This window comes from Punctularia strigosozonata (genome assembly GCF_000264995.1).
Source record: "Punctularia strigosozonata HHB-11173 SS5 unplaced genomic scaffold PUNSTscaffold_6, whole genome shotgun sequence".
Lineage (NCBI taxonomy): Eukaryota > Fungi > Basidiomycota > Agaricomycetes > Corticiales > Punctulariaceae > Punctularia > Punctularia strigosozonata.
The window spans coordinates 31513-56776 of NW_006767438.1; the positions used below are offsets into that span (position 1 = coordinate 31513).

Consider the following 25264-nt stretch of genomic DNA (forward strand, 5'->3'; position numbering starts at 1 on the left):
AACACCATCCGCTTTGGCTCTGCATGTTACGCAAGAGTCTCAATTTCTGGGCCTACCACCTACAAGCCACCCGAGACCAAGCCGCGATCTGAGAGAGCATTAATGTTGATTTGACAAGGTCGTGTGAGTGAGCAACGGATGTGCACGTAAAGAATCCCAAAAAGGCAGGTTGAGCATCGCCCACTCTACAAAGCGGGCAGAAGCTCCGGAGTGAAGATCCGGCACCCGTTGCCGCGGGCGGTTGTGCCATTCGAATACCCCTGATTTGCCCGGACGTAAGTAACGTGCTGAGTACTGGCCGGTGGACAGTGAAGGACTCGCGATTCGTGATGAACATCGCACGACACGTCCAGCTGGTCACCAAGGCCTGCCAGAGGCGATGCGATACATTCCTTAGGTCAAGTATGGTTTATGGAAATAGGAGGTATCCTGAGCGTCCGTCCATGTCAACATCGTCAAGAAACAAGGGTCCGGCAGGAAATCAATTGTGCCGGGAGAGGTTTCCAGGAAATCAATCAGGCTCTTGTGGACGAGCAAACGAAAGAGTCCAACAAAAGGAAAGCTGCCAGCGATGGTCCAATCACCCATAAACCCTGTACCCAAGCTCAGCCCATCCCCATACTTCTGGATACGCGTCCGCGAAATCGTGCACGCGTTCGAGCCCCTTCTTCCTGAAGTCGAAGTCAAGCCACTTCGCTTTATGGGGCTTGACGCCGGCATCAACGCAGATTTCCACCAGCTGCGCGATGTCGTCCGCATCGGTATGGACCTTCTCCTGGAAGTCCATCCTGGGTGAAGCGAGGTGGTCCGACCAGCCCTGCAGCTTGAGCAGAAGCAGCGGCTCGAGCGGCATAACTGGCAACGATCGGATATCCTCGACCCCAAATGGATGCCGGTAGACGACCCGCGGCGTCGGGATCCACGGTATGTCCATGGTGCCGGGAAGGAGGATGTCCACTTTACAGGCACGCCGTTCGGCATTGCGCGCCGAACGAAGGGTGTACCAAAGCACCTCGTAGTTGTTACGAGGGTTGGCTGATGGTACGAGGTAGAAGCTGCCGTCTTCGTTGACGAGCATGTACTTGAGCTCTTCTGAATCGTACTGATCGGTCATCACAACCATATCGACATCCTGGAAGGCAACCCCTCAACACTAGAACTCGAGATATATATGAGGTAACGCACGTTGGGTCGCCGATCTATACCCCAGAGTGCGCAAGCGGTACTCCCAAATAGGCAGACAGGGAGTCCATGGTCCTCGAAGATGTTCGCGGCAACTTGAGCAACGTCGTATATTTCTCGACGAGTAGGAGGCCCTCGGGGGCCGTTTCTCCTTCCCCTGGTCATTCCCACTGAGAGGGATATGTAGCAGGGAGAGGCAGCATGTTCAACGCATGCAGGATCCCCGTGGGTGCGCGAACCGCCAGCGGCACCAAAGCGGCTCAAGGAGCTCGAAGAGGATCAAGGCAGGATCAAAGCTTGCTGAACGCGGTCCCTCACGTGGTGTGGCTATGCTGGGCTATTGTTAGAGATCGTTTGCCACTGCCATGTTCGTTATGTAACGGGCAGGGCCCGAAACCTCGAAGACTGAGAGCTGAGTGAAGAACGAGAAAGGCCAAGGGCCTGCGAGTACTGGCGTTGCTGAGACGAAGAGATAAGTACAAAGTCGCGAGCAACAGGACTAATGCGCTGACTAAGCTATGCGGGCGCGAGGAATCCAGATACAACACAACATGTACATAGTAATACTCATAGAATGGCCGTAGTAACTAATAGTCCATAGTATATAAGTAATCTGCGAGTAGCCCATAGTACCTACGAGTGACCGTGTGGGGGACAAAGGCCATGACCCTCACACGTTAATCTAAACCCTCGAGGTGTTGTGGATCCAATGCATGACTTGCCGGTTGCTTGGCACTTGTAGCTCCATTCTCGCCTCGTTTGACTTCCGCGTATTCTCCTCGTGCCTGCTTCTTGGGCCTCATTGTCGCAAAGTGGCGTATGGAGGTATACCCAACGCTCATACCTGGGAATGGATCTTGCTGTGCTGGCCGGGTTACGCCACGATGGGTAGAATGACTGTCTCCCGAGAACTAGGTCCCTGCTTGCTTTGGCCCGAACACGCCTGCACGCACGCTCGTGGGGAAACGTGCGCCTGAAGAACGATGGCGAAGTTGCACGATGGTAATAAGTTATCCCAATCCTGGACCTCTTTCATTCTTTGGGGAGTATCAGCTGTCTTTTAAACCTCGCTGCATACCACAACTCATGAATACGGCGTTTCGATTTGGATATATTATACGGATCCTGCGACACTGCTGTACGACGGACATGCCCTCTATACTCGATGATAACTCCGTTACCCCAACTCCCACTTCGTTGGTGCCCAACTGTACGATTACAAAACAATTCACACTGGCGATACTAACACGTACTTGTAGTCATCAGATCCCCATCGCTGTCAATGGGTAGTCCGGTCTTTTGCGTCACGACCACCTCCTTGGACATGAGCACGTCCCGTAGCTCCTCGGTTGTTGTCCCTATCGCGACGGAGACACGTACAGGGATGTCAACATTGACTCCGTTCGCACTAAACACTCCCACTGCGACTTCAACGACGTATAGCAGTATGACATGGAGCAGCTCGTCGCTCACGATTAGCGTCGTACCCATCGCTGGAGCCGCGGGGCACCACCATCACCACGCTGCAGCCGGGACCATCGTAGGCGCTGTTATTGGCGGACTCGTCGGGCTGATTTTGGTTCTTCTTGGTATGTGTTCCCACACTCATTACTGAACGAAGGCACCCTGAATTCCGACACTCAAAATTTTCGTCACTGATACAATCTCGTATTCACAGCCTTGTTTTTCATTATACGCCATTACCGTCGCAGACGTGGTGCTTACTTCGAAGGTCGCGGCCTCAATGAATCCGACACGCCTTTCGGCGGCGCAGGCCTCGTGCCCGTCCAATCGCGAGTGGGGCCCCAATCGGCGAACGGGATCAACAGGAATGGCGCAGGCCCGATCTCTGTCGAATGGAATGAGCAAGACCATCCTGCGGTCGTCAGTCGTGCGGAGCACGATACTGGTATGAATCACCACATGTCTCTAGTATTGTATTGATGTATCCAGCACAGATGATCCTACACAGGTATCTGCTGGGAGATCCTTGGATAACCATGGTTTCGACGTGCCGCAGAGCGCCATTGCCTGGGCGCATGGGCGTGCTCCCGACCAGCTTTCCCATGAGTCCTCTTTGAACCAAGGGGTACGTGAGCCTGTACGTGCTCGTGACAAGTCGATGTCCGGCCTTTCCCTCGGAAACGCGAGCGAAATAAGCGCTGCTCCAGCAGCGCCAGCGCTGACGGATCGAACAACCCCGTCGCGGTCCGTAGTTATCGCAGCCTGCGATCTCAGCCATTCCCTCTCCGTTACCTCGCGAAGCGAGCGCGCACAACACACAGGGCCTCCAATGGTCATCGGAAGTCCCACCGAATGGGCTACTGAAGCGCTTCCGCAGGCTGTAGTAGAACAGGAGTGGCAGCTCACGAAAGCCTCCAGCGCGGGCATGAACCGACCACCAGCCAAGGTCACTGATATCGCCCAGGATCTGCGCTTCCGCGACGTTCTCGCCTCAGCCGCGAACGAAGTGCGCGCCGATCCGACCACCGACCTCGGCACCGAGGCAAACATTAGGCGGCTCGTTCGACTTGCATACCATCAGCCGGTCATCTATTGTGATGACAGCGGGTCGATGGAGACTCCGGACTGCTTGACTATGACGCGCTTCGAACGTCTTCGGCAGGTGGTCTGGCACATAGCGCGCGTTGCGAATAGGCTAATTCCAGAAGACATGGGCGTCCACTTGCGATTTATCAACCATCCCTCCTCGAGCGACCACGACGACCTCAGCGCGACGAGGGCTCGAACCATCGTGAACGCTGTGCACCCTACAGGTGGGACGGCACTAGGCACCGAACTTGAGTCTCGGATCCTGCAACCACTGGTATACGACGTTCTCGATGACCCTAGAGGCGCTCGTCTGAAACGTCCACTCCTCGTGTGCACCATCACAGACGGTGCACCTACCGACAGAAACAGAGATGCTTTCAAAGACGCTATCCTGCGCTGCAAACGTCGGATTGTCCAGGCCGGATACGACTCCAAGACGGTCATATTCTCCATCAGCCACATTGGGCAGGACCCCGAAGCCGTGCGGTTCGTGGGATCGCTCAGGCGCGATAAAGAGATCAAGGACGTGATTTACTGCACGAGCGACAGTCTCGACGGAAGGTTCGACGAACTGCAGGGTAATGAAAGGGGGATGGAGGTTTGGCTGTTGGAACTTCTAACGAATGCCCTGATGGACATAGAGCATCAGTGACGAGACTCAAGGAATGCCGCATGGTTTCTAATCTTCTCCGTTGACTGAGCGTACGCTTGACGCGCACTTGCAACTCGGGCTGATATATATTCTTGTACTATACCCTATAGATGGTGATGGTGCGCGCATATTGTCTCTTGGTCAATACGAGATCGTCTTGGGGTTCACTATCGACGATCGTCTTGGATCCGCGTCAATGCTCATCTTCCCATGCAAATGGGAGAAAACCATATTGCCGCTAAGATTATCCTCGTACATCACGACACACTGTTATACCAACGTGAACCCGCGATAGGTCCGAGCTCGTGAAATGCCACCGAAGGAGATGCATGACTCCGTATCATATTCATGATATAGCATACAGCAATGAGAAAGCGAGATGATATGAGTGCGAGAATAGAAGCGCCCAAGGAACGCCCAGTTTATGCCTTGGACTTCTTGACGGACTTGCGGACGGTGTCCCGGCGTTGCTTTTTGAGGAGCATGACGTTGAAGCGCTCGAAGTCGCCGAGCTTTCTCCTCGCGGCGATCGCAGCGCGCTTTTGTGCCCATGCGGACTTCTCCCACTGCGCGGCGAGTAAGTACCGCAGATTCAGCGAAGAATGGGGAATCGGAGGGGCGGAGGGGAGGTTAACTCGCATACGAACCTTCTCAAGGGTGCCCGCCTTCTCAAGCTTGGCCTTCACGACGCCAGAGCCTGCGGCACGAGGGAGTCCAGGAACAACAAGAGGCGTGAGGGTCAGATGCTTGTAGCGGAAGGACTGCCGAGGAACGCCAGTTGTAGGGCCATCGATGATCGCCTAGGTACCGCAATTCAGTGAAAACGATGGCCTAGCAGACTTTAGACGCACCCGGTTGTGGTCGATAATCTCAGCGATGACCGCAACGTTTCCAGCGCTCGGGCCGGAGTTGACGAGGACGACTAAATGAGTATGCTAGTCAGCACCAACCAGCTCGGACTCTGAAGCATATCAGGACGCACCACGGCCGACCTCGACGAAGCGCTTGAATGTGGATTGCTCCTGGCAGAACAACGATATCAGCGCCATTCAGCCTTCGAGGACGCCATAATAAGGAAAGGCCATCCTCCGGAGCCCAACGTCGACCGCATCCCAGAGTGCGAATCCGTCCCAGCAGAACTGTCCCAGAGCGTCATCCGACCATCCTGCAGCCCATCCATCGCGTCCTTCCATTCCTTGGGCCTCCCATTGTTCCTCATCACTCGCCCAGCGTACGGATGGCCCTCCAACAGTGAAACTGAGCTCACAGGCATTGCTGATCTTGCTGTTTCGTCGTCAACGCCGGCGGCGGGCTTGAGTTCGGGGTTGCGTTGCAGATTTCGCACGCCACCGAAGCTATGCGGCGGCCGAGTCCGAGTTCCCTCAAGCTCGTTCACTTTCGTCCATGCTACAGTACGAATGCATCTATGACCTATGACATATCAAGGCACTCGAGCTGCTATGTGCCTAGTATATCCACAGCCTATGCGCTTCCAGCGCCGGACTTGCCTATGGTCCACATGGGATCCTTGTGCGACAAGCATAAGAATAACCGGTCTTCATTCCAGAACAAGAATTCTCTATTTGCAAACCGGGAATGATCGTGGATGTGAGTTTCTCATGGTAAGTACGCCCAGCACGTTGTGTATGCTGGATTGACAGCGTGTAAGTCGCGCTCAGAGACATCCGCCAGTGGATAGCTTCAGGGCGTATGCAAACGCGAAGCCATCATGACTCACTCCGTGGTGACCCAAAGGCCTCGGGCGACTGGATTCAGTTATAACCCATGGTACACCCTATATGCAAGGTATAGCTTACCCGTCACGGACGCAGCATGCATGATAACCCCGACGCTACTCATGGGTTCTGCCTGCCAAGCACAGCCTATGGGCGCCTGCAACAATCTTCCTTTCTCCCTCTCTTCTTCTCCGGCTCTTCTTCTGGGTACCACCGTTGATTTTATACCCATGCTTATCGTGCAGTTGCATAGCCCCTTCAATCAAACCAACAGGTTCCTCAGGCCCCGTCACCAACCTTATGCTCCTTCGCATCTTCTCACTCAGCCGCGAATAGCATCGGTGAATGTATCATCATCCATAACACGCTCTGCATCTACCTCCAAAGCATCTATCACCTATCCTTGGGAGTTGCCGGTGCGCCTCCGCGTTCTCAGGCAATAAACATGTCCAACCGAACGATCTGATATGTGCCGTCATCGGTGAGCCTTCGGTAGTGCCCTTATCTGTGAGCTCCACTGGGATTGCAAGGTCTTGCGCATCCTACGTTCTACCGTTCGCGGTGGCGCATCAAGCGAGCGTGATCGCGATCATGATCATGTTGGCTCTCCCGGTTTGCGAGCGGAAACGTACGCCCGCGCTCCTCCGCGCTCGCAGGGATGCATCACTGCGAAGATTGGACCACCGGGTGGGACCAAAACGGAATATTGCCCGATGCCTCGAACATGTATAAGAAGCCGGTGCCGGGATTGCTCCGCCTTGGGCGTTGACTCACCGCAGGGCCATCCGTGCATCTGCACATATGTCGGACTCGGCAGCTTTCGCCGCGGCAACGCATCTGCTGGAGATTTCTGGTATCGTCCAATCCGCTCTCTGCGGTCTCTTCGGTAGGTTTCGATTCTCACTCCAATATTCATGCTTGAATTGAGATCTTCTCTAACAGGTGTTTACTTTTCGCTCTTTGTTCTCGCACTTTGGGCCACCCATGGGCGGTATGACATCCCTACGAGGCGCTTGAGGCTTGTTACCATAGTCCTGTGAGCATCCTGTATCAGAAGCCGGGACGAATTTGTTAATTCCGAGCACTCAGGTTTGTCGACCTTTGCGCGCACTTTATCGCGCGCTCGCTCCAGTTCGATCGCTCTCGGATCCTCCAGCCATCCAATAGAGAGTTCTTCAAGTGGAGCATTCCGCTCATTGTTATCGGGAAGTTCGTTGTTTGTCCTCTCTGTGCAAATCGTAGCACTGACGTCTTCCACAGCGTGACCACCACCTTCGCTGTATGTTCCGTGAATTCTACATTGTGGATGATGCTAACTGATGGCACACCAGGGATTGTGCTCGGACGGCCTCTTGGCTTGGCGTTTCTACGTTCTTTACGACCGTAAAAAATGGGCCCTCTATATTCCGGGCACCTTCGTGGTCATCAACGCATGTGAGTTTTTCCCTCTTGATCGCATAGCTAATATACCTGGGGAGGCTGACGGGAAGCTTTGTAGTCCTGTGTTGGTCTGCGGACGCACAGCACTTGGCTGCGTATCACCACTACAACGAGTACGAAAACACTCTCCTCGAGGTCACCCTACAAATCACCGTGGCGTGGGGATGGCTCATGTTTGCCATAAACACCTTACTGACAGGCGCAATTTTGGGCAAAATCATGTGAGACAACGGCCAGCTCTGATGGGCGCTGTTCTGATTATTACCGTCAAGTTATACAACGAAACGCAGTGCAGCGGTTTCCACCAAGTCAAAGAAATATGAGACAGTGGTGCGCGCATGTATCGAGTCGGCGATGGTGACTTGGGTCGGCCTGCTGCTGTATGAGATTTGCTCATTGGCGCCGAACGGCCACGTTGTGGTACGTATACTCCTCCGAGGTTACTTGTTCCCAGCCGAGCTGACATATGTATGGCCAGACCAACTACGACGTCGGCTATGTGATGGCTTGCATTATACCTGTCTTCTTCGTGAGTTCGAGCTGTCAGAATTACACGTCCCCCTCGGCTGATATACGCAACTCCAGGGAATATCACAATGCCTCATCGTTGTGCGCGTCGCTCTGACGAACGAGATCTCCAGCCGCACCGCGGCTGGCACCTCGGCCCTCCAACTCGAATCAGGCTCCACCAACCCATCATCCCGTAGACCAAAGGAATGCAGCAAAGCAGGAACAGATCCCCAGGACATCACCATGAATTCCTTCAACACCGAAAACAATTACAAGATGTACGAGGCCAGCTTTGGCGGCAATCCTGGCAATCCTTTCGGAGAAGAACATATCCTTAACCTGGCACCACATTGCTAAACTCTTCTGCTGCACCCGAGCGCTGTTTTTATCATTGTTGCCTATATCTTGACGCTGATCATATGTATGTTCCTATGAAGATCATTGCTTGTAGTTGAGGAACGACTCAAAAACTTGTATGATTGCCTGTAACAGTATGGCGTATAGTTCCCGCCTGTTCGTCTTGTAATAGAATGTAAGGACCCAGGCTGGTCGCGCTCATGCATCAGTCCCTACGACCTATAGGGTGGCGGGCCGCGGTTGCCCGGTTTCATCGTGCATGCCTCACACTTTATATCCGAGTGTCGAGCTGGCCGACGATGATACGATCCGCCAGGTATTGCAACTGAACACGCGGACGGTCGTTTCCTATAGGAGTCTACAAGCCTGGCCGAATAGACACATCTACTGGACGAACCATCCTCAGATGGACTCGCCTCGACGTTTGCTCTTCCGGAACAACACTGCGAACGCCTTTTGCCCTCACCGAAGTTTCACCGCCCGCGTTCACCTGCTCGCTGGTGCTGGTCCCGTGGTTGACCTCGCTTGCCTGAGCGCCTTCTCTCACCCCCTTCCCGCCATGTAACATCATCTATCCATGCAATACGTACCATCTCAGCACCCGCGGCGGCAATCAATCCGCAAGATAAATCCCGCGTAGGCCCTGCGAGACGGGTCCCCGTTCGCCTGCCCCCAGAGTTGGAAGGATTGGGATGTTACTCTCTACGCTCCTCGCCGCGAGCTTGGCCATCGCAAGCACCTCTGCCGCCTCTCCTCCCTTTGGCAAGCACATAAAAAACGTCGTCACCTTCGGCGACTCGTACACAGGTCGGTGTTCCAATGTTATCCGCGGTCTTCATCCGATCGGCTAACCTCTCGACTCGCGCATTTCAGACAGCACCGAGTTCATCGTGACAGGAGGAACGACCTGGCCCGAGTACCTCGCGGATTACGCCCACCTGAACCTCTTCCCGTTCGCCATCTCCGGCGCGACGTGCAACAACCTCTCGACCCCTCGCTTGCTGTTCCCAGACGTGCTACACGACGAGCTCGGCGCGTACTTCAACCTCACGAATAACCACACCGTATCGCTCAAGCCCGACGAGACGCTGTACACTGTCTGGATCGGTCAGCCCCAGCCTTCCGTCCCATGAGGGATCAGAACGCTGACGCAAGGGTGGACGCCCGCAGGCACGAACGATGTCGGTGCGGGAGAGCTGATCACAGGACAGTCGACTCCCGGCGTGAGCATCGTGAACGTCTCGCAATGCGGCCTCCAGGTCATCGAGACCTTGTACAACTCTGGAGCACGCAACTTCCTCTTCCAGAACGTGAGTCGACTCGAAGGCGTTTCAATGGACACATGGTTAACCCTACATGACGGACCAGATGGTACCCCTCGACAAACTGCCGATGTACTCAGCCGATGCGTACCCGGTGCGTCTGATAACGATCTGCGTAGAGAGAAAAAAAACAAGAGCTCACCTGCGAACAGGACAAGTACTGGACCGCGCAGAGGAACACGACGGAATGGAACGTGGTACGTCTTTCTTGCCCGTCGCTTCGGCTCGTTTCTCGAACTGACCCCTCGGTGCACAGTTCATGAAAGAGCTCGTCGCGGCCGGGAACGAGCTCTCCAAGCTCTACATCGAACTCACGATCCCGAAACTGAAGGGCGCCACGATCGGCTATTTTGACTCGCACGCGCTCTTCACCGACATGGTCGACCACCCGGCGCTCTACCTGAACGGCACCGCGCTGCTGAACGTGACCGGCGCCGCCTCCGCGTGCGTGTACGCGCTGAACGAGAGCACGTCCGACCCGGGCGTGTGCACGGTCGCGACGGGGTCTGATAAAGACAGCTTCTTGTGGTTCGACGAGCTGCATCCGAGCGAGCAGGCGGATCGGATCGTGGCGAGAGAGATCGCCAAGGCGTTGAACGGGACGAGCGAGCGGTGGACGACGGTGTTCAGAGGCTGAGAGCGCCGATGCGCGCATGTATTACCGATAGATCGCGACAATCACACGGATGTTTGTGAGAATACAGGTTGTTTGTTTCTAGGTCGTACCCGACGAGGCATACATCGCTACAAATCTAAGGCTACAACTATTATTATTGATTAGGTATACTCTACCGGTTAAGTATAAGGGGAGGGTATCGTTGGGTTCAATATAGTGCATATCACTGCGTCGCCTTGGGCTTGGGAGATCCCTTTTTCCACTTGCTGCCACCAGAGCCGAACAAACGCCTGAATAGGCTGTTCTCGCGCGCCATGAGGCGTCGCTTGGCCGCGCGGCGGAAGCGTTCGCGGCAGCAGAGGACGAAGAGCGCCTTGATGAGGGCGTCGAGGTCGGCCTGGGGAAGGTAGGTATGCGCGAGGAGGTGGAGCGCGTAGTTGTGCGTGGGCAGGTCGGCGAGCATCCACTGCACGTGCGGCGAGGGACGCGTCGGGCGTGCGGACGGGCTGGGGGTTTGGGAGGACTCGGCGTGGAGGGCGTCGAGGAACAGCGGGTTGAGAGCTAAGGGCTCGGGCGTGCGCGAGCAGCATGCGAAGCTCAGAGCGGCGCCTGTGCGGGGATAGATGATCAGATCGGTGCGCATGGCGTGGATGAGGAGCAGAAGAAGCTTACATCGTAGCTCAGGGGGTATCTGCGTGCGGACGTGGTGCCGGACATCGTCGACGATGGCGTCGAACATGAAATCGTACTGCACGTCGTCGCACGGGTCGAGATGGAGCCCGGTTTCGAGGCATTGGCGGACGTGCTCGGCGTACTCGGCTTTCCAGCCGGCCGTCGCGGTCGGGGCACCTTTGGGGGGCGACGGAGGGAGGAAGAGCGCGAGATCGGAGTTGCTCTCCCAGTTGGGTTGGCGGAGGAGCGAGAGCCAGGGCTCGAACGACGCGTGGCTCGCGTACGCGGGCAGGAGGTGCTCTTCAGGCGTGTGGAGCAGGTCCTCGGCGTACGACGGTGGCGGTGTCCCGTCGAAGGTGAACGCGCTCGAAGACGCGATCGGACCCGAGGGCGGGAGGGTGTGATCGGTGGGCTTAATCGCGGCAAGCATCGCGAGAGTAGGTTCAGGGAAGACGAGGAGGGCTATGGTGGTGTTCGACGGCGAGAGCGAGCGTCGGGGAGGTGGTTGGTGATGGCCATCTCGCCCGGGGGTTTATAACTCGCTGGCACGGTAGGGTCGTCGCTCTGGACCAGGGCGGACAAACGATCGGCGGCGGGCGTGCAAGGATAGTCCTGCCAGCTAGGACGGCACCGGACAGCGAGACAAGCCAATCGACGACCAGGGCGGGACAAGGATGAGCGGAAAGCCGATGCCCAGCCGCCGAACTCTGGCCCGGGCTCGGCAATACAGCGGCCAGAGTGTCGGCCCGTCGGAGTAAGTGCGGCATTTCTCGGCACCCCTCCTGCACCTGCTTTATTTGGAATCCAATTTGTAGAGAGGGAAATACAAATACCCCTCAACGCGCCCTCCTGTTTGCGCGCCTATTTCACCCCTATTTCGGCCCCTTCCGAACAGCGTGTGCACACTGCTTCCCGCCAACGTCCTCCACGTTCCGTTCCCCTCCATCTCCGTTGATGACTCCGTCGGGCGACCACTTGCGCGACGCCAATTGACGCCATCTCGCAAACTCGTCTTCTCCGCCGGTGGCAGTTTGCGCAGGGCTTCATCTGCGTCCGAAGGCCACATGTTCCCCTATCTCGGCGTTTCAATCGTCTCGATGATTTATGCGGAAACAGGGGATTTTTCGTCTGGAGCGCGGACCGTAGGCTGGGCCAGCTCTCGGGCCCGGAGTCGTTGCCCCTACCCCTACCCCTGTGTGGGCGTTGTTGGAGTCCCGGAGGAGTTAATCTGCGTGTGTCAGCGTGTAAACAACAGGAACGCGGAACGATGGGCCGTGAAAGCGTCGGTCTTGCATATGGATACAACAATGGCTGTTGTAGCTATGAAGTGAACCGCCTTCACTTTGCGGGATTGAATGTGGATCCCTGTGTCTGTCTTGTAGAACATGATGGTCTCCTCTCGCCACTCCGCAGCTTCGGGTTGGACGGTGGGTCACTACCGCCTCCTCTTCGTTGGGCACCCGCCTGCACCCGCGCCTTCGATGCGAGTGACAAATGCGTATTAGCATGCCCAAAGACTGTGATCCAGTCTCGCTCGAGGTGTACCTCGAGTTGTCGTGACAGAGGGGCATCTATGTTATCATTCGGTGCGATGCTCTCGGCGGGGTTACACCAGTCCACGTTATGACCATAGGACGCTGGTTCGTTCGAAAACCCACCCATCTTGCAGAAAACGGGTCGGCAAGGCGACTAGTATCCTCGCTTTCCCAAAGGTGCTCCGCTTCGTGTCCTCGCTTGCTATGCACGCAGCAAGTTCTCGTCCGCCGTATCGGTATCTATTTCCTCCCGTTCCATTGCGCTTGTCTGATTCTGTTTAACGCAACGAAGCACACTTAGCGCTGGTCGTTGCTTGGCTCCACCGCGGCACAGGTAATCATTCAATGTTCTGTATATGTTCCGCTCAGGACACCAACTTCAGAGCGCTGTGTTGAACCGCCGATATCTACGTTTGATATTCCTGATTCTCATGCTATCGGCTTCTGCTGCATCTATAGCTGGTTCTTGCTGGTGACCATACTCCTTTCTCATCAAAGCGAGCTATTCATGCACCGTGGGCAATGTACAAGACGCTATAATGAAGAAGAGGACGATCCACTGGCATACTCGCCTTCGTGTTACATTCCCCCACCTTGACCACAAGCCTAGTTTCTGAAACTCGCCGACTGCGTCGAGAGTAGTGTGTCGCTGGTTCCGGCACTTTCAACCGCTAGTAGGACTCCATGGCTGCTCCAGCACCCTCACCTATGCCAACGGGACTGCCCGATATACCGATCCCGCCGGGCATGACCGTCCCGGAGTTCGAGGCGCTTCAGAGGAATCTATGTGAGCACTTGTCAAGATTGCCTCACGTATCGTGCTGAACTCCACATCACAGTCGCAATATCGGCAACCACAGTGGTAGCGTTCTCGATCATATGCTGGGACTAGTACGTGTAGTATGGCGATACTTGCTCCGAAACCGCCTAAACCAACATTCAAGCCTCATGCTCCTGCCGGATGAGATCCGCCTTTACAGGAAAGGCGGCGAAGAGCTGTGGGTAACTCCGATCACCTATGCGTAGGTCATCGTACACATTCACGACCCGCGTAAATGTTCATGAACGTGTTCTCGTTCAGGTTCATCGTCTTGCGATACTCCGTCTTTGTGGCATTCCTTCCCTCCTTATGGTTCACCACCTTGCAAACGCAGTTCTGCCAGCTGAGCGTCAACATATCCGAAGGCGGCCTCATCCTCATAGCCGCCTCCTCGGGGATCATCTTCGCCAGCCGCGCTATCGCTATATGGGGCGGAAACAAGTGGATTGCTATATCCGTCGGGGTTCTGTACGTTGGGATGACAGCGTGTTGGGTTAGTCTCGTTTATGGGGATTTATCGTGGGATGTTTGCTGACATGCTCTTGCCCAGATCGTGTCCGCTCTACAGAACCATAGCGTCGCCGGACCTCCGACCCCCCTATTCACCAACTGCATGTTTAAGCCGCTCCCCTCGTGGGCGTCGATCTGCTACGGCGCCTCGGTCGTGTACGATCTCGCCGTCTTTATCTTGTCGCTCGTCAAGCTGAAGAGCCGCGGGTTGCGCGAGTCTGCCGTGAGCCAGAAGGTTTACAAAGACAGCCTTGTGTACGTTGCGGCGGCAGCGGCGATGAACATCACCGTGCTGGTTATTGAAGCCCTTCCCGAGAGCTTCAACCTCATCAAGCCTACCGTTGTGCCATTCTCGGCGGTGGTGACGGTGAGCGTCTCGTTGATTGCCGTCGACAGCATATTCCTTCTGACCTCGTCTTTAGGCGACGATGTCGCAGCGCGTGTATCTCAACCTGAAGTTGTACAGCGCACACTCGCAGCCTCCGTTGCCGACCAGCCTTCCGGCTAGACCTCCCTCTAGGGCTGCAGCATCGACACTGAAGATAGGAAGCCACCAGGCTCTCGTGAATTCATATGAAATGTACTCTACAGATAGATCATGATGTTGAAGGCATGGGGGACGCTGGACATGAAACAATAGTTTCCGAATCTACACCCATGTACGTTTTGGTTAGAGATCGACCAAACCGTAGATGTTCCTTCCAATCAAATATACAATATAGCAACCTGAACGTAACGTTTCGCCTTCAAGACGCACTCCTTTATCGAAACAGTGTTGTAATTCGTTACATCGTGGCAGATCGTCGTAAAATGGTGCAGCACTTGTTGCGAGTAGGGATCATCCGCAGTTTAGTCATCTTGATCATCGTGGCAAAGGCGGCGCATCGCGATATGATGCAGTCGTAATCCGTTGAGCGTCCCCTAACGTGGTCCAGGACGAAGGTGGCCGGGTCGATGGACGACTGCGAGTCATGGTCGAGCCGACATAGCAGCCTTTTTCATCGTCAAATACGGTTTGATCCTTCCTCGCTTGCTTCAGGTTCAGGTATACCCGCTGTGACATAGTCGCCTACAGAACTCGTTGAGCACGACATCATATTATTGAAATTGCGATGAGCACTCACGGTTATCACAGTGGAGAAAGGTACAACCGTAGGCTTGAGGAGTTCAAAGCTATCAGGCAATGCTTGAATAGAGACAACCGTGATGTTCATGGCAGCGGTAGTAGCCATGTAAAGCAGGCTATCTCGATAGATCTGCCTGCTGATTGCGGAGTCCTTGAGGGTCGGGCTCTTTAACTTCGCGAGGGTCATGATGAAGATGACCACATCGTAGACGACAGATGACGCGTAACTGATCGGTGCCCATGGCACGAGGTCGACCAAGATGCAATTCGAGAACAGAGGCGTTGGCGGGCCCGGAACTGCGTGGTACTGCAGACCTACGACAACCTGAGTAGTAAATTAGCCTGAGTAGATGTAATAGATCGTGGTTATCCCTACCCAACAGACTACCATTGCGACATAGAGACACCCAACAAGTAGAGTGACCCCTCTGGAACCACCCCAGATGGCGACAACGCGGTTAGCGAAGATAACGCCGGAGGAAGCTACGACCAGGACCAGACCAAGTTCCGACAGGGTCACAGTGAGCTGGCAGAATCGAGTTTGCAGAGACGTGAAGAAGACAGAAGGTACCATCGCAACGAACACAGAGTACCGTAGAACAACAAATCTGATGCGAAACGGTAAGTAGGCTGTAGTGAGCCGGAGTCCCGACGTTGAGACTCACGCATAGGTGACCGGTGTCATCCATAGAGCCTTTCCTCCATTACGATACAGACGCAACTCGGCCCGTAACAAAGCAAGGCTGAAATTGCGCTGTGAGGGCTCAATCATTGAATTTTGATGGGGAGTACTCACTAGTCCCAGCAGACGATAGCAGCTGTTGCAATCGTGGTGATCGAAATCGCGACTGAAAGAGATGTTTGAATCAAACAACAGGCCTAGGATGAGGCGGACTGCGGCGCGACTTACAGAGCTGCTTTTGCAAGGAGGCCGGGGGTGGGCCTGAGGAAGGTTCAAGCAGAGAGCTGGTGTTCAATGAGGAAGTAGGAAGCGACGGCATTATTGGGATAGATCTATGTCAAGCAAAACACCGAGAGAATAAAGTGCTCGACCCAGTCGAATGAAATTAGGCCAAAGGAGATAGAAAGAAGGAGAAAGGAGGATCCAGCCTCGACGTCGAGTACGAATGCCAGCCCTGACGGTCAAAGAGTGGATCGGGGGCATGCATACACAGCTCCGGTAGTTATGGAGGATCGCTAGGGAGCATCCACAACTGCGGAAGTCGTTCAACCCTCCATTAAGCGCATAAGAACCTTCGAAATGACCGGGACATGCCGGTGCGGATATTATGTAGCCAATCCGAGGTCGCAGGTGCTAGATAGCCGAAGTGATCTGCAGCAATGCATCTGCCAGCACGATGATAACGAGGATCCCGGATCAAGGAAAATATGATAGAGAGTCAGCCTGAGCAGAGCTAGGAAGCGACTGGGCCAGGATTCTTCGAAGTAACTATGCATTCGCATGAAGCACAAAACGACGTCTATCGCGCCAGTGAAACCGTCGCAAGTGGGCCAGCACATCGCTGCGTTGCGGGCCCAAGGAAGTGAAAACATTTCTCTGGCGGTGTTGCACTGCGGCCTCAGTTGATAGATGTCGATTGATGAAGGATAAAGAGCTCGTAATAATACTTCATGCTGCACTGAAGCACTGCGTCGTAACATCAACTGATGCTTCCCCCACTGATGGTGTGAATGCCGCAGTACCGCCGCATAGCTCATAGCTACAGACACTAGTGGGAGCACAGAGCGTGCTTTGTGATGATTTTGATCTCCGAGTCAGCATAGCGCCAGACATAGCCGATAGGTGAGCGCTCAGTGCTGGACCGCCTGGACCGTGGACGTTGCGTGGACGTGATGTGAAGCAAGGCAAGTGGGTTCTATTTTTAGGTCAGCGGCTCCCGTCTCGGAACTTGCCGCTCGCTCACACTTGCTGCGTCTCCGCCAATTGCACGACCACTGCCTCAGGTTTGGCTCATGCGCACACCGGCGCACGCGTGCCAAAGTTCGATGTCCAAGCAACGACGAATGGTTTAATGTCTGTATACTTGTTCTGGCGACTGTAACTCGCTCCGACAATGTTCGCTTTCAATCCGGATCCGCCCTCAACGGTATCCCGACTTGACAAGTCAAAGACCCTGTCGGCTTGTCACCACACTCAGAAAGACGTATGTCTGGTCCCAAGCGCTACGACCGATTAGTATACAGGTCTTCACCTGCGGCCGTCCTCTTCATGGCGTGAGCGTACTTACCAATCAAGCCTGCGTCCGACTCGGACTGGGACATGGTGTGATAGTAAGCTATGATTAAGCTTGGGCATTGCTCCATCTGGCGACAACGCGAGGGTACAAGAAGGAATCACAAACCACGTTCGGCTTTAATCATCTCAGAATCATGGTGAGCTATCACTAGCTTTGCGATATGAACAGCCGACTCCCACTCAACGCCCTCCGGCTGTAGGCAGCTGGTACTCCACTCCGCGAGGTCGTCATCGTGGCCGCATCTCGGACGCCAGTGGGCTCGATCAACGGCACTCTGAAGAGTCTAACAGCCCCTCAACTGGGATCTATTGCTGTAAAGCATGCACTTGCTTCGACGTCCATCAATCCGTCCCTGGTCGAAGAGGTGTACTTTGGCAATGTCGTTCAGGCCGGGGTGGGACAGTCGCCTGCGCGGCAGGTGGCGCTAGGGGCAGGACTATCCACTGCCTCTGATGCGACCACCATCAACAAAGTCTGCGCGAGCGGAATGAAGGCTATCATCTTTGCGGTGCAGACCATTGCAACAGGCGACAAAGATGTCGTTGTTGCCGGCGGTATGGAAAGTATGAGCAATGCCCCGTAAGTATCGCTCCAATTCTGTTGCATATCCTTATTTGTATTGACCTCTGCAAACCTTTCCAGGTTCCTAATTCCGCGCCAGAATCCTACTTTCGGCAAGTTCACGACGAAAGATGCGTTGGAACACGACGGTCTTTGGGATGTATACAACAACTTCGCCATGGGCCATTGTGGCGAGGCTACGGCCTCGAAGTATGGAATCACCAGGGAACAGGCGGACACTCATGCCATAGAATCCTACCGGCGGGCGGAACGCGCATGGTCCAGCGGGGCGTTCGACGCCGAGATTGCGCCAGTGACTATCCTGGGTAAGAAGGGCGATGTCATAGTACGCGAAGACGAAGAGTACAAGCGAGTCGTATATGACAAGATCCCGACGCTGAGTCCCAGCTTCAAGAAAGACGGAGGTATCATCACCGCGGCCAACTCGTCGAACATCAACGATGGTGCGTCCGCGGTGGTACTCATGTCCGCGGATAAAGCCAGGGAATTAGGTGTCAAGCCACTTGCGCGTGTCATCTGTAAGTGTTTATCCAGCTTAACGAGACCACATTTGCCTTCTAATCCTGTTGCTTCTCGAAGCGCACGCCGATGCTGGTGTCGATCCCATAGATTTCCCCATCGCCCCGACGCTTGCCTTGCCTCGTGCTCTACAAAAGGCCGGGTTGTCCAAGGAAGACATCGCCCTTTGGGAGGTGAACGAGGCCTACTCCGTCGTCATCAGAGCCATTGAGAAGGTCCTGGGCTTGGACCCAGCGAAGATCAATGTGAACGGGTGAGTACAAATGACGAACCACAGGAGTCGCTTTTCTGAAGACCGCTATCGTCTTGGTGTTCAGCGGCGCAGTGGCTCTAGGGCATGCCATCGGCAATTCTGGTTCGAGGATCATCGTGACCTTGACTCATGCGCTCAAAGCGGGCGAATATGGTGCTGCATCGGTCTGCAATGGGGTAAGCATGCTCGCCACATATACAGCGTATCATTCGGGCTGAGTGTCGTCCAGGGAGGCGCGGCCTCTGCGCTCATTATTCGTAAGATATAGTAATACAACATCAAGGACTATGCCCAATCGAGTGGCATGCCATATAGAATTCGAATCATGTCTGTCTTGTCCTGAAGAATCGAGGTGAAAATAACAATATAAATGTTGAAGGATCCCGCTGCAATGATGTAGATGGGATGAAAGTGCGTGCGACGTCTGTCGCTCTCGTTGGTCTTGGACGGATTGTCCAGAGCAAGGCGAATAAATATGCCATATCGTTTAGCGTGGAATGTACCTGGGGCTGCCTCCCGCGTTTTCCCATCGGGGCTTGACAGTCTCGTCGTTCCAGGGGTCAGGACGGCCGCGCTCCGCGATGGGTGCGCCGATCCACGCAGTTTGTGGCTTCGGGTTGAAGCTATCACCGGGGAGGACGGAAGAGTTAGATGGTAAGCCGGCCTGGACACGTTGTTGCCTGTGATGGAACAACTTGAGGTTGAGGTACACGCGCTGAGCCATCGTGACCTGACGCAACATGAGTAAAACGAAAGTCGAGGGTCGGTGAGCTCATACTCACAGTAACGACAGTCGAGAAAGGAACGGCAGTGGGTTTGATCATGTCGAACCGTGAGGGCAAGGCCTGGATCGTGAACACGGTAATGTTGGTCACCGCCGTCGCAATGAAGTACAGCAGGTTATCGGCGTAGATTTGCTTGCTGATCGCTGAGTTTGCCAAGCTTCCGGTCTTCAACTTCATCATCGTAAGAATGAGGACGATAACGTCGAACGCCACCGAGGAGGCGTAGCTGATGGGAGCCCACGAGACAATAGGCTGCATCTGGCAGTTGGAACCGAACGGCGTCGGTGGACCGGTGATCGCGCTGTAGTGCGCCGCTACCAGAATCTATCCGTATTCATGTCAATACCAACCGGTCTTGGCAGTGTACGATTCACTCACCCAGCAAGCCAGCATTCCGAGGTAGATGACTGTTACCAGTGCTATGATAATCTTTGAATTCCCCCAGATGGCGACCACCCGGTTGCAGAAAATGATTCCCGACGATGCTACGACGAGCACCACCCCCACCTGACTCGCGATTACCGCTACTTCGCAGAATTGCGTTTGCAGCGAAGTAAACCAGAGCGCAGAAAATGTGGCAACAAAGGCGGAGTATCGCAGGATAATAAATCTGAGCGGATCATCAACCTCCTGTAGCCATTTAAGAAGGCGAGAGACCTACGCCCAAGTTGCCGGCGTGAGCCAGACTTGTCTGCTGTGAGACCTGTACAGGGCTAGTTCGTCCCGGATCAGGACAACGCTAAGCAGAATTATGTGAGCCTTCTACCCATTGGAGCAAACCGCAGGAGCAACTTACTAGTCCCAACCGATGAGCGCGAACGCGACAGCAACGGTGATCGCGACCGTTACTGATGAGATGTCAGTGATCTTGCGAAGGTACAGACATGGCGAGTGTCTCACCCAGCTGACCCTGAAGGGTCTCGTATTGACCGAGCGTCATCCCAGGAGGCAGAGGGATCTCCGCAGTACTGGGAGCGGGAGCCAGAGGAGCATCCGTAGAGCTCGGCGAAGACATAGCAGAGGATCGTAAAGCTTGAAGAGAAGTTGAACGAAGAGAAGAAAGGGGGGATTCTTCCTCAAGCTGATACGAAGGGGTAGCAGAAGTATATACGACGAAGGAAGATGCAGCGAACCGCGCAAATCAGGCGACGGCAGGGCTCACAAGGAATCCAAGACCCATCCGTTCCGTTGCGTAGGCAAATATATACCAATGTCGAAGAGTATGCAGGCAGAGATCTTCAGGATAAGTCCCACCCCTGTCGACGCACAATGCGCAGAACCACAGGGACATGATCTCCGTGTCAGAACAACCTGTGCAAGCACGGCATCGCAATGGCAGAACGTCGGGACGAAATCCCGGATATGTAAAGCTTCAGCTAAGATCATTACCGAGCTGGACCATGATTCTTGACGGTCGCAGAGAATATGACATAGAAGGCGAGTACGCATGAGGACAGCGCAACAGATGATCAAAAGGTAGTCTTCAGGATCCGCACCCATCCAGCTACCCGCGGGAGTCGAAGGAGGGGAAAGTTGGAACATCTCCTAAAAAGGAATATCATCATTGAGTTCTCTACAGGTGGAATTCCCATGGTCTCTCACATGTATCAGTCTGCCTACCGACCCTTGATTGATTCTTGAGGCTATCTATAGGGTCAGCATGTAACGCCTTACACTCTCCACTTCAGCTGGCAGCATCCGAAGAAAACGTCAGACATGAATTCGTGTCCACATGCATCTCGCTGGCCTGTCATCGAACGAGATCATTGGGGTGCTTTGCATGGTCCTCCGGGACTGTCCACCGATGCAGATATGTCATTGAGCTGCGGCAAGAGCTCGTCCAGTCAGCAGGTACATGCCGAGCAGGCAAGAGAGCCTCATTCAACCCGGACGCAGCATTCTATTCGATAGCAAATAGTCAGTACGCCCTCGCTCCGACGAGGACGCTGTACATCACTCACCGCCCCTTGAAACTGATCTTAGCCGTGCCGAGTTCAGGGCTATACCGTGCGCAGGTCGTTAGAGGTGCACCTTGTGGCTATTACTGGCCGTCTTCCTGATCCCTCGGGCCCTGGAATGGTGCTTCGCCCCGGTCGTACCTTGCATGAAACTACAGTTGGACTCATCCAGGGCAAGCTCCATAAAATCCGAAGTTGTGATGGCATCATGTTCATAGCAATGTAACGCCTCATTGAACCCACCCCCAGCTCGAAGTCGCTGCATTCGGGTTTGTGTCCATACTGAATGTGCGTAGACCGTGCACGCCGCCTTTCTTGTGCGATACATAGGCCGAGGCGTATATCCCGCTTGTTTGCAAGACAACAGGACGTAATGGTAAGTCAAGCAAGTCAGCCACAGTCGATGAGCGCGCGCTTGGTAGGATTCTTGAAGCGGCCGCGTTTGGCACCGTGACGACACAGACAACGCGACGCCGTCTTGGTCTCCGTCCCGTTCATTCCTGTACTGTACTCATTCGTTACTTGAATACCTGGAACGACACTCGACGGCTCTTCGACATGACTGAGCGTTCCAATCCCAACATGCTGTTCGCCAACTTTAACCAGGACTTCACGTAAGACCCATCCTGGTGCCGGACCGCCACCAACCTCCGTATTCATGTTGCCCGAACGCGCAGATGCATTTCAGTGGGGACCAAGAAAGGCTATAGCATCACGAACTGCGACCCGTTCGGTCGCGTGTACACGATGAGTATGTCTCAGCCGCTGGGGTGGTGGTCGATATGCGAAGACTAAGGATAGGACAGACGATGGCGCGCGGGGTATCGTGGAGATGCTCTTCTGTACATCGTTGATTGCTCTTGTCGGCGCGGCGGACCAGCCTCAGTCAAGTCCGCGGAAACTTCAGATCGTTAATACGAAGGTATGTCCGCCTGCTACCGCTCTATGTGCTCAGGGTTGATCCTCTCATAGCGACAATCCATGATCTGCGAACTCCTTTTCCCATCGTCTATACTGGCCGTCAAACTGAACCGAAAAACGCTTGTGATAGTTCTCGAGTCGGAGATATACATCTACGACATTTCGAACATGCGCCTGCTACACGTTATTGAGACGACACCCAATCCAGAAGGTTAGTCGGCACGCTGTTCAACACTCTGATTCCATCTAACTGCCAAAACCGCAGCAATCGTCGCTCTATCACCCTCCGCAGAAAACTCCTATCTCGCCTATCCCTCTCCCGTTCCCTCTCCCACTACCCCTCTTACCACGTCAGGGCCCTCCCCCGCGCCCAATACCCAGCAATCTGGGGATGTCCTTCTGTTCTCCACCCGATCCCTCACGGTGGCTAACGTGATCCAAGCGCATAAGGCGCCGATCTCTTTCCTCGCCCTAAACTCCTCTGGCACTCTTCTCGCGACCGCGTCCGACAAAGGTACCGTCATTCGCGTATGGTCCGTCCCCGGCGCCGAGAAGTTGTACCAGTTCAGGCGGGGGACGCGGGAAGCGAAGATCTACAGCATGAACTTCAACGTGGTCGGCACCTTGCTCGCTGTGAGCTCGGCGCACGACACCGTGCACATCTTCAAACTTGGTGGGCCTCAGAAGAGCTCGAAGGAAGCTGCGAAAGGCGGGACGAGCCCGAGTAGCCCTGAAGGATCTGTGGACAGTCGGGACGCTGGCGGATTGGAGGGCGGATATGAGGCATTCATCGACGGGAAGAAGAAGGGCAACAGTGTGTCGTGCGTATGAATTATTCTCGACATATGTCCGTTCCCTGATTGCTACCTCATCAGATCGAGCCTGAGAAGGCGCTCACTTGGACTTGCGAAAGGCGTTACAGGGGCCGTTGGTGGCTATTTGCCGAGTGCCATCACGGAGGTTTGGGAGCCATCGCGAGACTTTGCGTCCCTTCGGCTACCCACCAGTGGTGCGCGGTGTATTGTCGCCCTTAGCGGGTACGCAGTCACCACACATGCGCTAGGATTCTTCTGACGAATCTGACAGGACGATGCCGCAGGTAATGGTCATATCTTCGGAAGGCTACTTCTACTCGTACAGCATCGACTTGGAGAATGGCGGAGAATGTTCGTTGATGAAACAGTACAGGTGCGCTCTCGTCGTTCACCGTATTGCGTCCAGTTCCTGCAGTCCTGATTGCTATTGTAGTCTTCTCGATTCCGGTGAAGAGTCATCAAGCATGGGCGACTAGGGGCTTACTGTAGTTTTACGACCTTAGGTTCGTCCCCTGTCCCCTGGCAGCCCGAACTGAACCTAATTTCCTGTGTTGTCCCCTGTCCCCCGCCAAAATCCAGGGCCTGAACTGATCGTGAGAATATAATTTCTTACTGTGTGAATAATTTTAACTGACTCTGGTCAGTTTGCGAATTTCCCACGGCCCCGAACTTGCAGCTGTCCCCTGTCCCCCGGGAGGCGGACCGAACCTAAGGTCGTAAAACTACAGTACACGCCTTTTTATAGTATTCCACTTCGTTTATGGGATGTGACTAGCGCCACGGACAAGAGTAAGACCAACCAACATTACTGCTTATCAGGCGCTTAGCAGTCGTTGCAAGGGTCAGAGGACTGCTTGCAGACACGTAGGGGAATGGCATAGGAAACTATCCGATTGACACGTTCGAGTCATTCAGGGGGATCCATAGTAAGAGAGAGAGCTCCACGACGCCCAAGACAACGTTGAAATCCCGCTACGACGCCGCGACGCCTATTGCAACTTAATCCCCATCGTTACTACGCTCGCCTTCAGATATCACTCGTTTCATGCACTTATTATTATTCTCGAGTTGCATACTTTTGCACTTTCTGTCCATGTACCTTGTCTTCCGATACTACCCATGAGGCCTTTCCTACGCCTCTATCTATCAGGACCCTCTTCCCTAGCAAAGGATAATGGCACTCGTCCACTGATGTGCTGGTGCCGCCGCACAGGTACACCAGCTCGGCATTCCCGCTCTTGAAAGCGTGCCCCCACGGCTTGCCCGCGGGGAACCCGGCGAAGTCGCCGGGTCGAACTTTGTGCTCCTTGACTTCGTGACCGGCCCCCTCTTGAACGCAGACCACTGCGTCGTCTCCGGCCTCCAGCACGTAGAACCACTCGTCGTCCACGCCGTGCCAATGAAGCACCGTGCTCGTCTGCTGCGGGCGCACGCGCTGGAAGTGGATGCTCGTCCGAGTGAGCCCGGCTCTTTCGCCCATGCGATTCTTGCCCACTTCCGCATTCGCGGGGTCGAGACGGTGCTTGTGGAAACCGGTGTGTCTATCGAATTCTGGCCCCGACGTTGTCATGAAGTACGGCGTGGATAGTGGGGAGGCAGGAGTCGGGGCGGATCGTCGCGCGCTGATGGTGTCCGCGTCGGCCACGGTCCACCGCGTGTCTTCGACGCGATTGCTAACGAGCCTCTGTCCCATCTCAGGATAGATGCAGATGTCGATTGCCTCCCTGCTGCCGCCGCAGAGGTAGACCAGGTCACGTTCGCTTTCGTTCTTGAACCGATGCGCGAGCTCGTGCCCGGCGGGGAACGCGAAGAAGTCGCCCCGGCGGACCTGCTGCTCCTTCGCTTCGGCGGACCCTTCCTTAACGCAGATCGTGGCGCCCTCCGGCGCGTCCAGGATGTAGAACCACTCGTCGTCGTGGGTATGGTAATGCAGCGTCGTGCTTTCCATACCATTTCCCACCAAGCGGATAAGGTGGATGCCCGTCTTGGTGAGACCGACGCTGTCGCCCAGCGAGAGCTGGAGACGCTGGACGGCAGGATTCAGGACATGGGGGCGGAGATGGAGCGCATCTGGTTGCAATTCTCCGGTACGGATAAGATAAGGAGGATCGGGAGGGGATGATGTCGATTGGTTAGGCATGC

At 54.8% G+C, this 25264-nt stretch overlaps 12 protein-coding genes across 12 annotated transcripts; 6 read left to right on the forward strand and 6 right to left on the reverse strand.

The window, feature by feature from the left end:
• Positions 1 to 374: 374 nt before the first annotated feature.
• On the reverse strand, positions 375 to 1439 carry PUNSTDRAFT_86711 (uncharacterized protein). Its single transcript, XM_007383342.1, has 2 exons — positions 1186 to 1439; positions 375 to 1132 (listed from the first exon to the last, which is right to left on the reverse strand). Exons 1-2 carry the CDS (start codon positions 1345 to 1347, stop codon positions 581 to 583), a joined length of 714 nt encoding a protein of 237 aa, XP_007383404.1. The 5' UTR covers positions 1348 to 1439; the 3' UTR covers positions 375 to 580.
• Positions 1440 to 2227: 788 nt separating this feature from the next.
• Positions 2228 to 4387, forward strand: PUNSTDRAFT_143447 (uncharacterized protein; the record flags this gene model as incomplete). Its single annotated transcript, XM_007383343.1, has 4 exons — positions 2228 to 2392; positions 2442 to 2771; positions 2861 to 3091; positions 3141 to 4387. The coding sequence occupies exons 1-4, from the start codon at positions 2269 to 2271 to the stop codon at positions 4385 to 4387; spliced, it is 1932 nt and encodes a 643-aa protein (XP_007383405.1). The 5' UTR covers positions 2228 to 2268.
• Positions 4388 to 4585: 198 nt separating this feature from the next.
• Positions 4586 to 5730, reverse strand: PUNSTDRAFT_86716 (60S ribosomal protein L14). Its single transcript, XM_007383344.1, has 5 exons — positions 5655 to 5730; positions 5370 to 5409; positions 5239 to 5309; positions 5035 to 5187; positions 4586 to 4953 (listed from the first exon to the last, which is right to left on the reverse strand). The coding sequence occupies exons 1-5, from the start codon at positions 5658 to 5660 to the stop codon at positions 4810 to 4812; spliced, it is 414 nt and encodes a 137-aa protein (XP_007383406.1). The 5' UTR covers positions 5661 to 5730; the 3' UTR covers positions 4586 to 4809.
• Positions 5731 to 6338: 608 nt separating this feature from the next.
• Positions 6339 to 8430, forward strand: PUNSTDRAFT_143449 (uncharacterized protein; the record flags this gene model as incomplete). Its single annotated transcript, XM_007383345.1, has 9 exons — positions 6339 to 7009; positions 7066 to 7159; positions 7213 to 7332; positions 7384 to 7402; positions 7455 to 7557; positions 7622 to 7784; positions 7854 to 7983; positions 8042 to 8092; positions 8149 to 8430. The coding sequence occupies exons 1-9, from the start codon at positions 6925 to 6927 to the stop codon at positions 8428 to 8430; spliced, it is 1047 nt and encodes a 348-aa protein (XP_007383407.1). The 5' UTR covers positions 6339 to 6924.
• A 692-nt stretch (positions 8431 to 9122) lies between these two features.
• PUNSTDRAFT_102168 (uncharacterized protein) lies at positions 9123 to 10445 on the forward strand (the record flags this gene model as incomplete). Its single annotated transcript, XM_007384011.1, has 6 exons — positions 9123 to 9237; positions 9304 to 9537; positions 9601 to 9740; positions 9799 to 9846; positions 9905 to 9949; positions 10009 to 10445. 6 exons carry the CDS (start codon positions 9123 to 9125, stop codon positions 10387 to 10389), a joined length of 963 nt encoding a protein of 320 aa, XP_007384073.1. The 3' UTR covers positions 10390 to 10445.
• A 146-nt stretch (positions 10446 to 10591) lies between these two features.
• PUNSTDRAFT_133897 (uncharacterized protein) lies at positions 10592 to 11470 on the reverse strand (the record flags this gene model as incomplete). The annotated part of the gene is made up of 1 exon (XM_007383346.1): positions 10592 to 11470. One exon carries the CDS (start codon positions 11468 to 11470, stop codon positions 10592 to 10594), a length of 879 nt encoding a protein of 292 aa, XP_007383408.1.
• A 1789-nt stretch (positions 11471 to 13259) lies between these two features.
• On the forward strand, positions 13260 to 14413 carry PUNSTDRAFT_133898 (uncharacterized protein; the record flags this gene model as incomplete). The annotated part of the gene is made up of 5 exons (XM_007383347.1): positions 13260 to 13362; positions 13415 to 13466; positions 13520 to 13597; positions 13657 to 13888; positions 13946 to 14413. The coding sequence occupies 5 exons, from the start codon at positions 13260 to 13262 to the stop codon at positions 14411 to 14413; spliced, it is 933 nt and encodes a 310-aa protein (XP_007383409.1).
• A 277-nt stretch (positions 14414 to 14690) lies between these two features.
• On the reverse strand, positions 14691 to 16032 carry PUNSTDRAFT_133899 (uncharacterized protein; the record flags this gene model as incomplete). Its single annotated transcript, XM_007383348.1, has 7 exons — positions 14691 to 14867; positions 14918 to 14974; positions 15030 to 15356; positions 15408 to 15639; positions 15697 to 15774; positions 15828 to 15879; positions 15942 to 16032. The coding sequence occupies 7 exons, from the start codon at positions 16030 to 16032 to the stop codon at positions 14691 to 14693; spliced, it is 1014 nt and encodes a 337-aa protein (XP_007383410.1).
• Positions 16033 to 17106: 1074 nt separating this feature from the next.
• On the forward strand, positions 17107 to 18911 carry PUNSTDRAFT_133900 (thiolase; the record flags this gene model as incomplete). The annotated part of the gene is made up of 6 exons (XM_007383349.1): positions 17107 to 17196; positions 17489 to 17868; positions 17932 to 18389; positions 18451 to 18643; positions 18708 to 18819; positions 18873 to 18911. 6 exons carry the CDS (start codon positions 17107 to 17109, stop codon positions 18909 to 18911), a joined length of 1272 nt encoding a protein of 423 aa, XP_007383411.1.
• Positions 18912 to 19056: 145 nt separating this feature from the next.
• Positions 19057 to 20443, reverse strand: PUNSTDRAFT_143453 (uncharacterized protein; the record flags this gene model as incomplete). Its single annotated transcript, XM_007383350.1, has 6 exons — positions 19057 to 19373; positions 19426 to 19752; positions 19807 to 20038; positions 20090 to 20167; positions 20225 to 20276; positions 20329 to 20443. The coding sequence occupies 6 exons, from the start codon at positions 20441 to 20443 to the stop codon at positions 19131 to 19133; spliced, it is 1047 nt and encodes a 348-aa protein (XP_007383412.1). The 3' UTR covers positions 19057 to 19130.
• A 1501-nt stretch (positions 20444 to 21944) lies between these two features.
• On the forward strand, positions 21945 to 23598 carry PUNSTDRAFT_113381 (WD40 repeat-like protein; the record flags this gene model as incomplete). The annotated part of the gene is made up of 8 exons (XM_007383351.1): positions 21945 to 22000; positions 22064 to 22137; positions 22193 to 22308; positions 22359 to 22518; positions 22573 to 23128; positions 23183 to 23344; positions 23394 to 23495; positions 23556 to 23598. The coding sequence occupies 8 exons, from the start codon at positions 21945 to 21947 to the stop codon at positions 23596 to 23598; spliced, it is 1269 nt and encodes a 422-aa protein (XP_007383413.1).
• A 580-nt stretch (positions 23599 to 24178) lies between these two features.
• Positions 24179 to 25262, reverse strand: PUNSTDRAFT_102178 (uncharacterized protein; the record flags this gene model as incomplete). Its single annotated transcript, XM_007383352.1, has 2 exons — positions 24179 to 24557; positions 25083 to 25262. 2 exons carry the CDS (start codon positions 25260 to 25262, stop codon positions 24180 to 24182), a joined length of 558 nt encoding a protein of 185 aa, XP_007383414.1.
• Positions 25263 to 25264: the final 2 nt, after the last annotated feature.

Bases quoted from the DNA above. Each gene is read 5' to 3' on its own strand.
- PUNSTDRAFT_86716 (XM_007383344.1), bottom strand. The intron at 5,310-5,369 runs GTGCGTCCTGAT...ATACTCATTTAG, and splicing joins CTTCGTCGAGGTCGGCCGTG to TCGTCCTCGTCAACTCCGGC. The intron at 4,954-5,034 runs GTTCGTATGCGA...CTCGCCGCGCAG, and splicing joins AGGCGGGCACCCTTGAGAAG to TGGGAGAAGTCCGCATGGGC.
- PUNSTDRAFT_86711 (XM_007383342.1), bottom strand. From the start codon at position 1,347: ATGACCAGGGGAAGGAGAAACGGCCCCCGAGGGCCTCCTACTCGTCGA. The intron at 1,133-1,185 runs GTGCGTTACCTC...GTTGCCTTCCAG, and splicing joins GTATAGATCGGCGACCCAAC to GATGTCGATATGGTTGTGAT.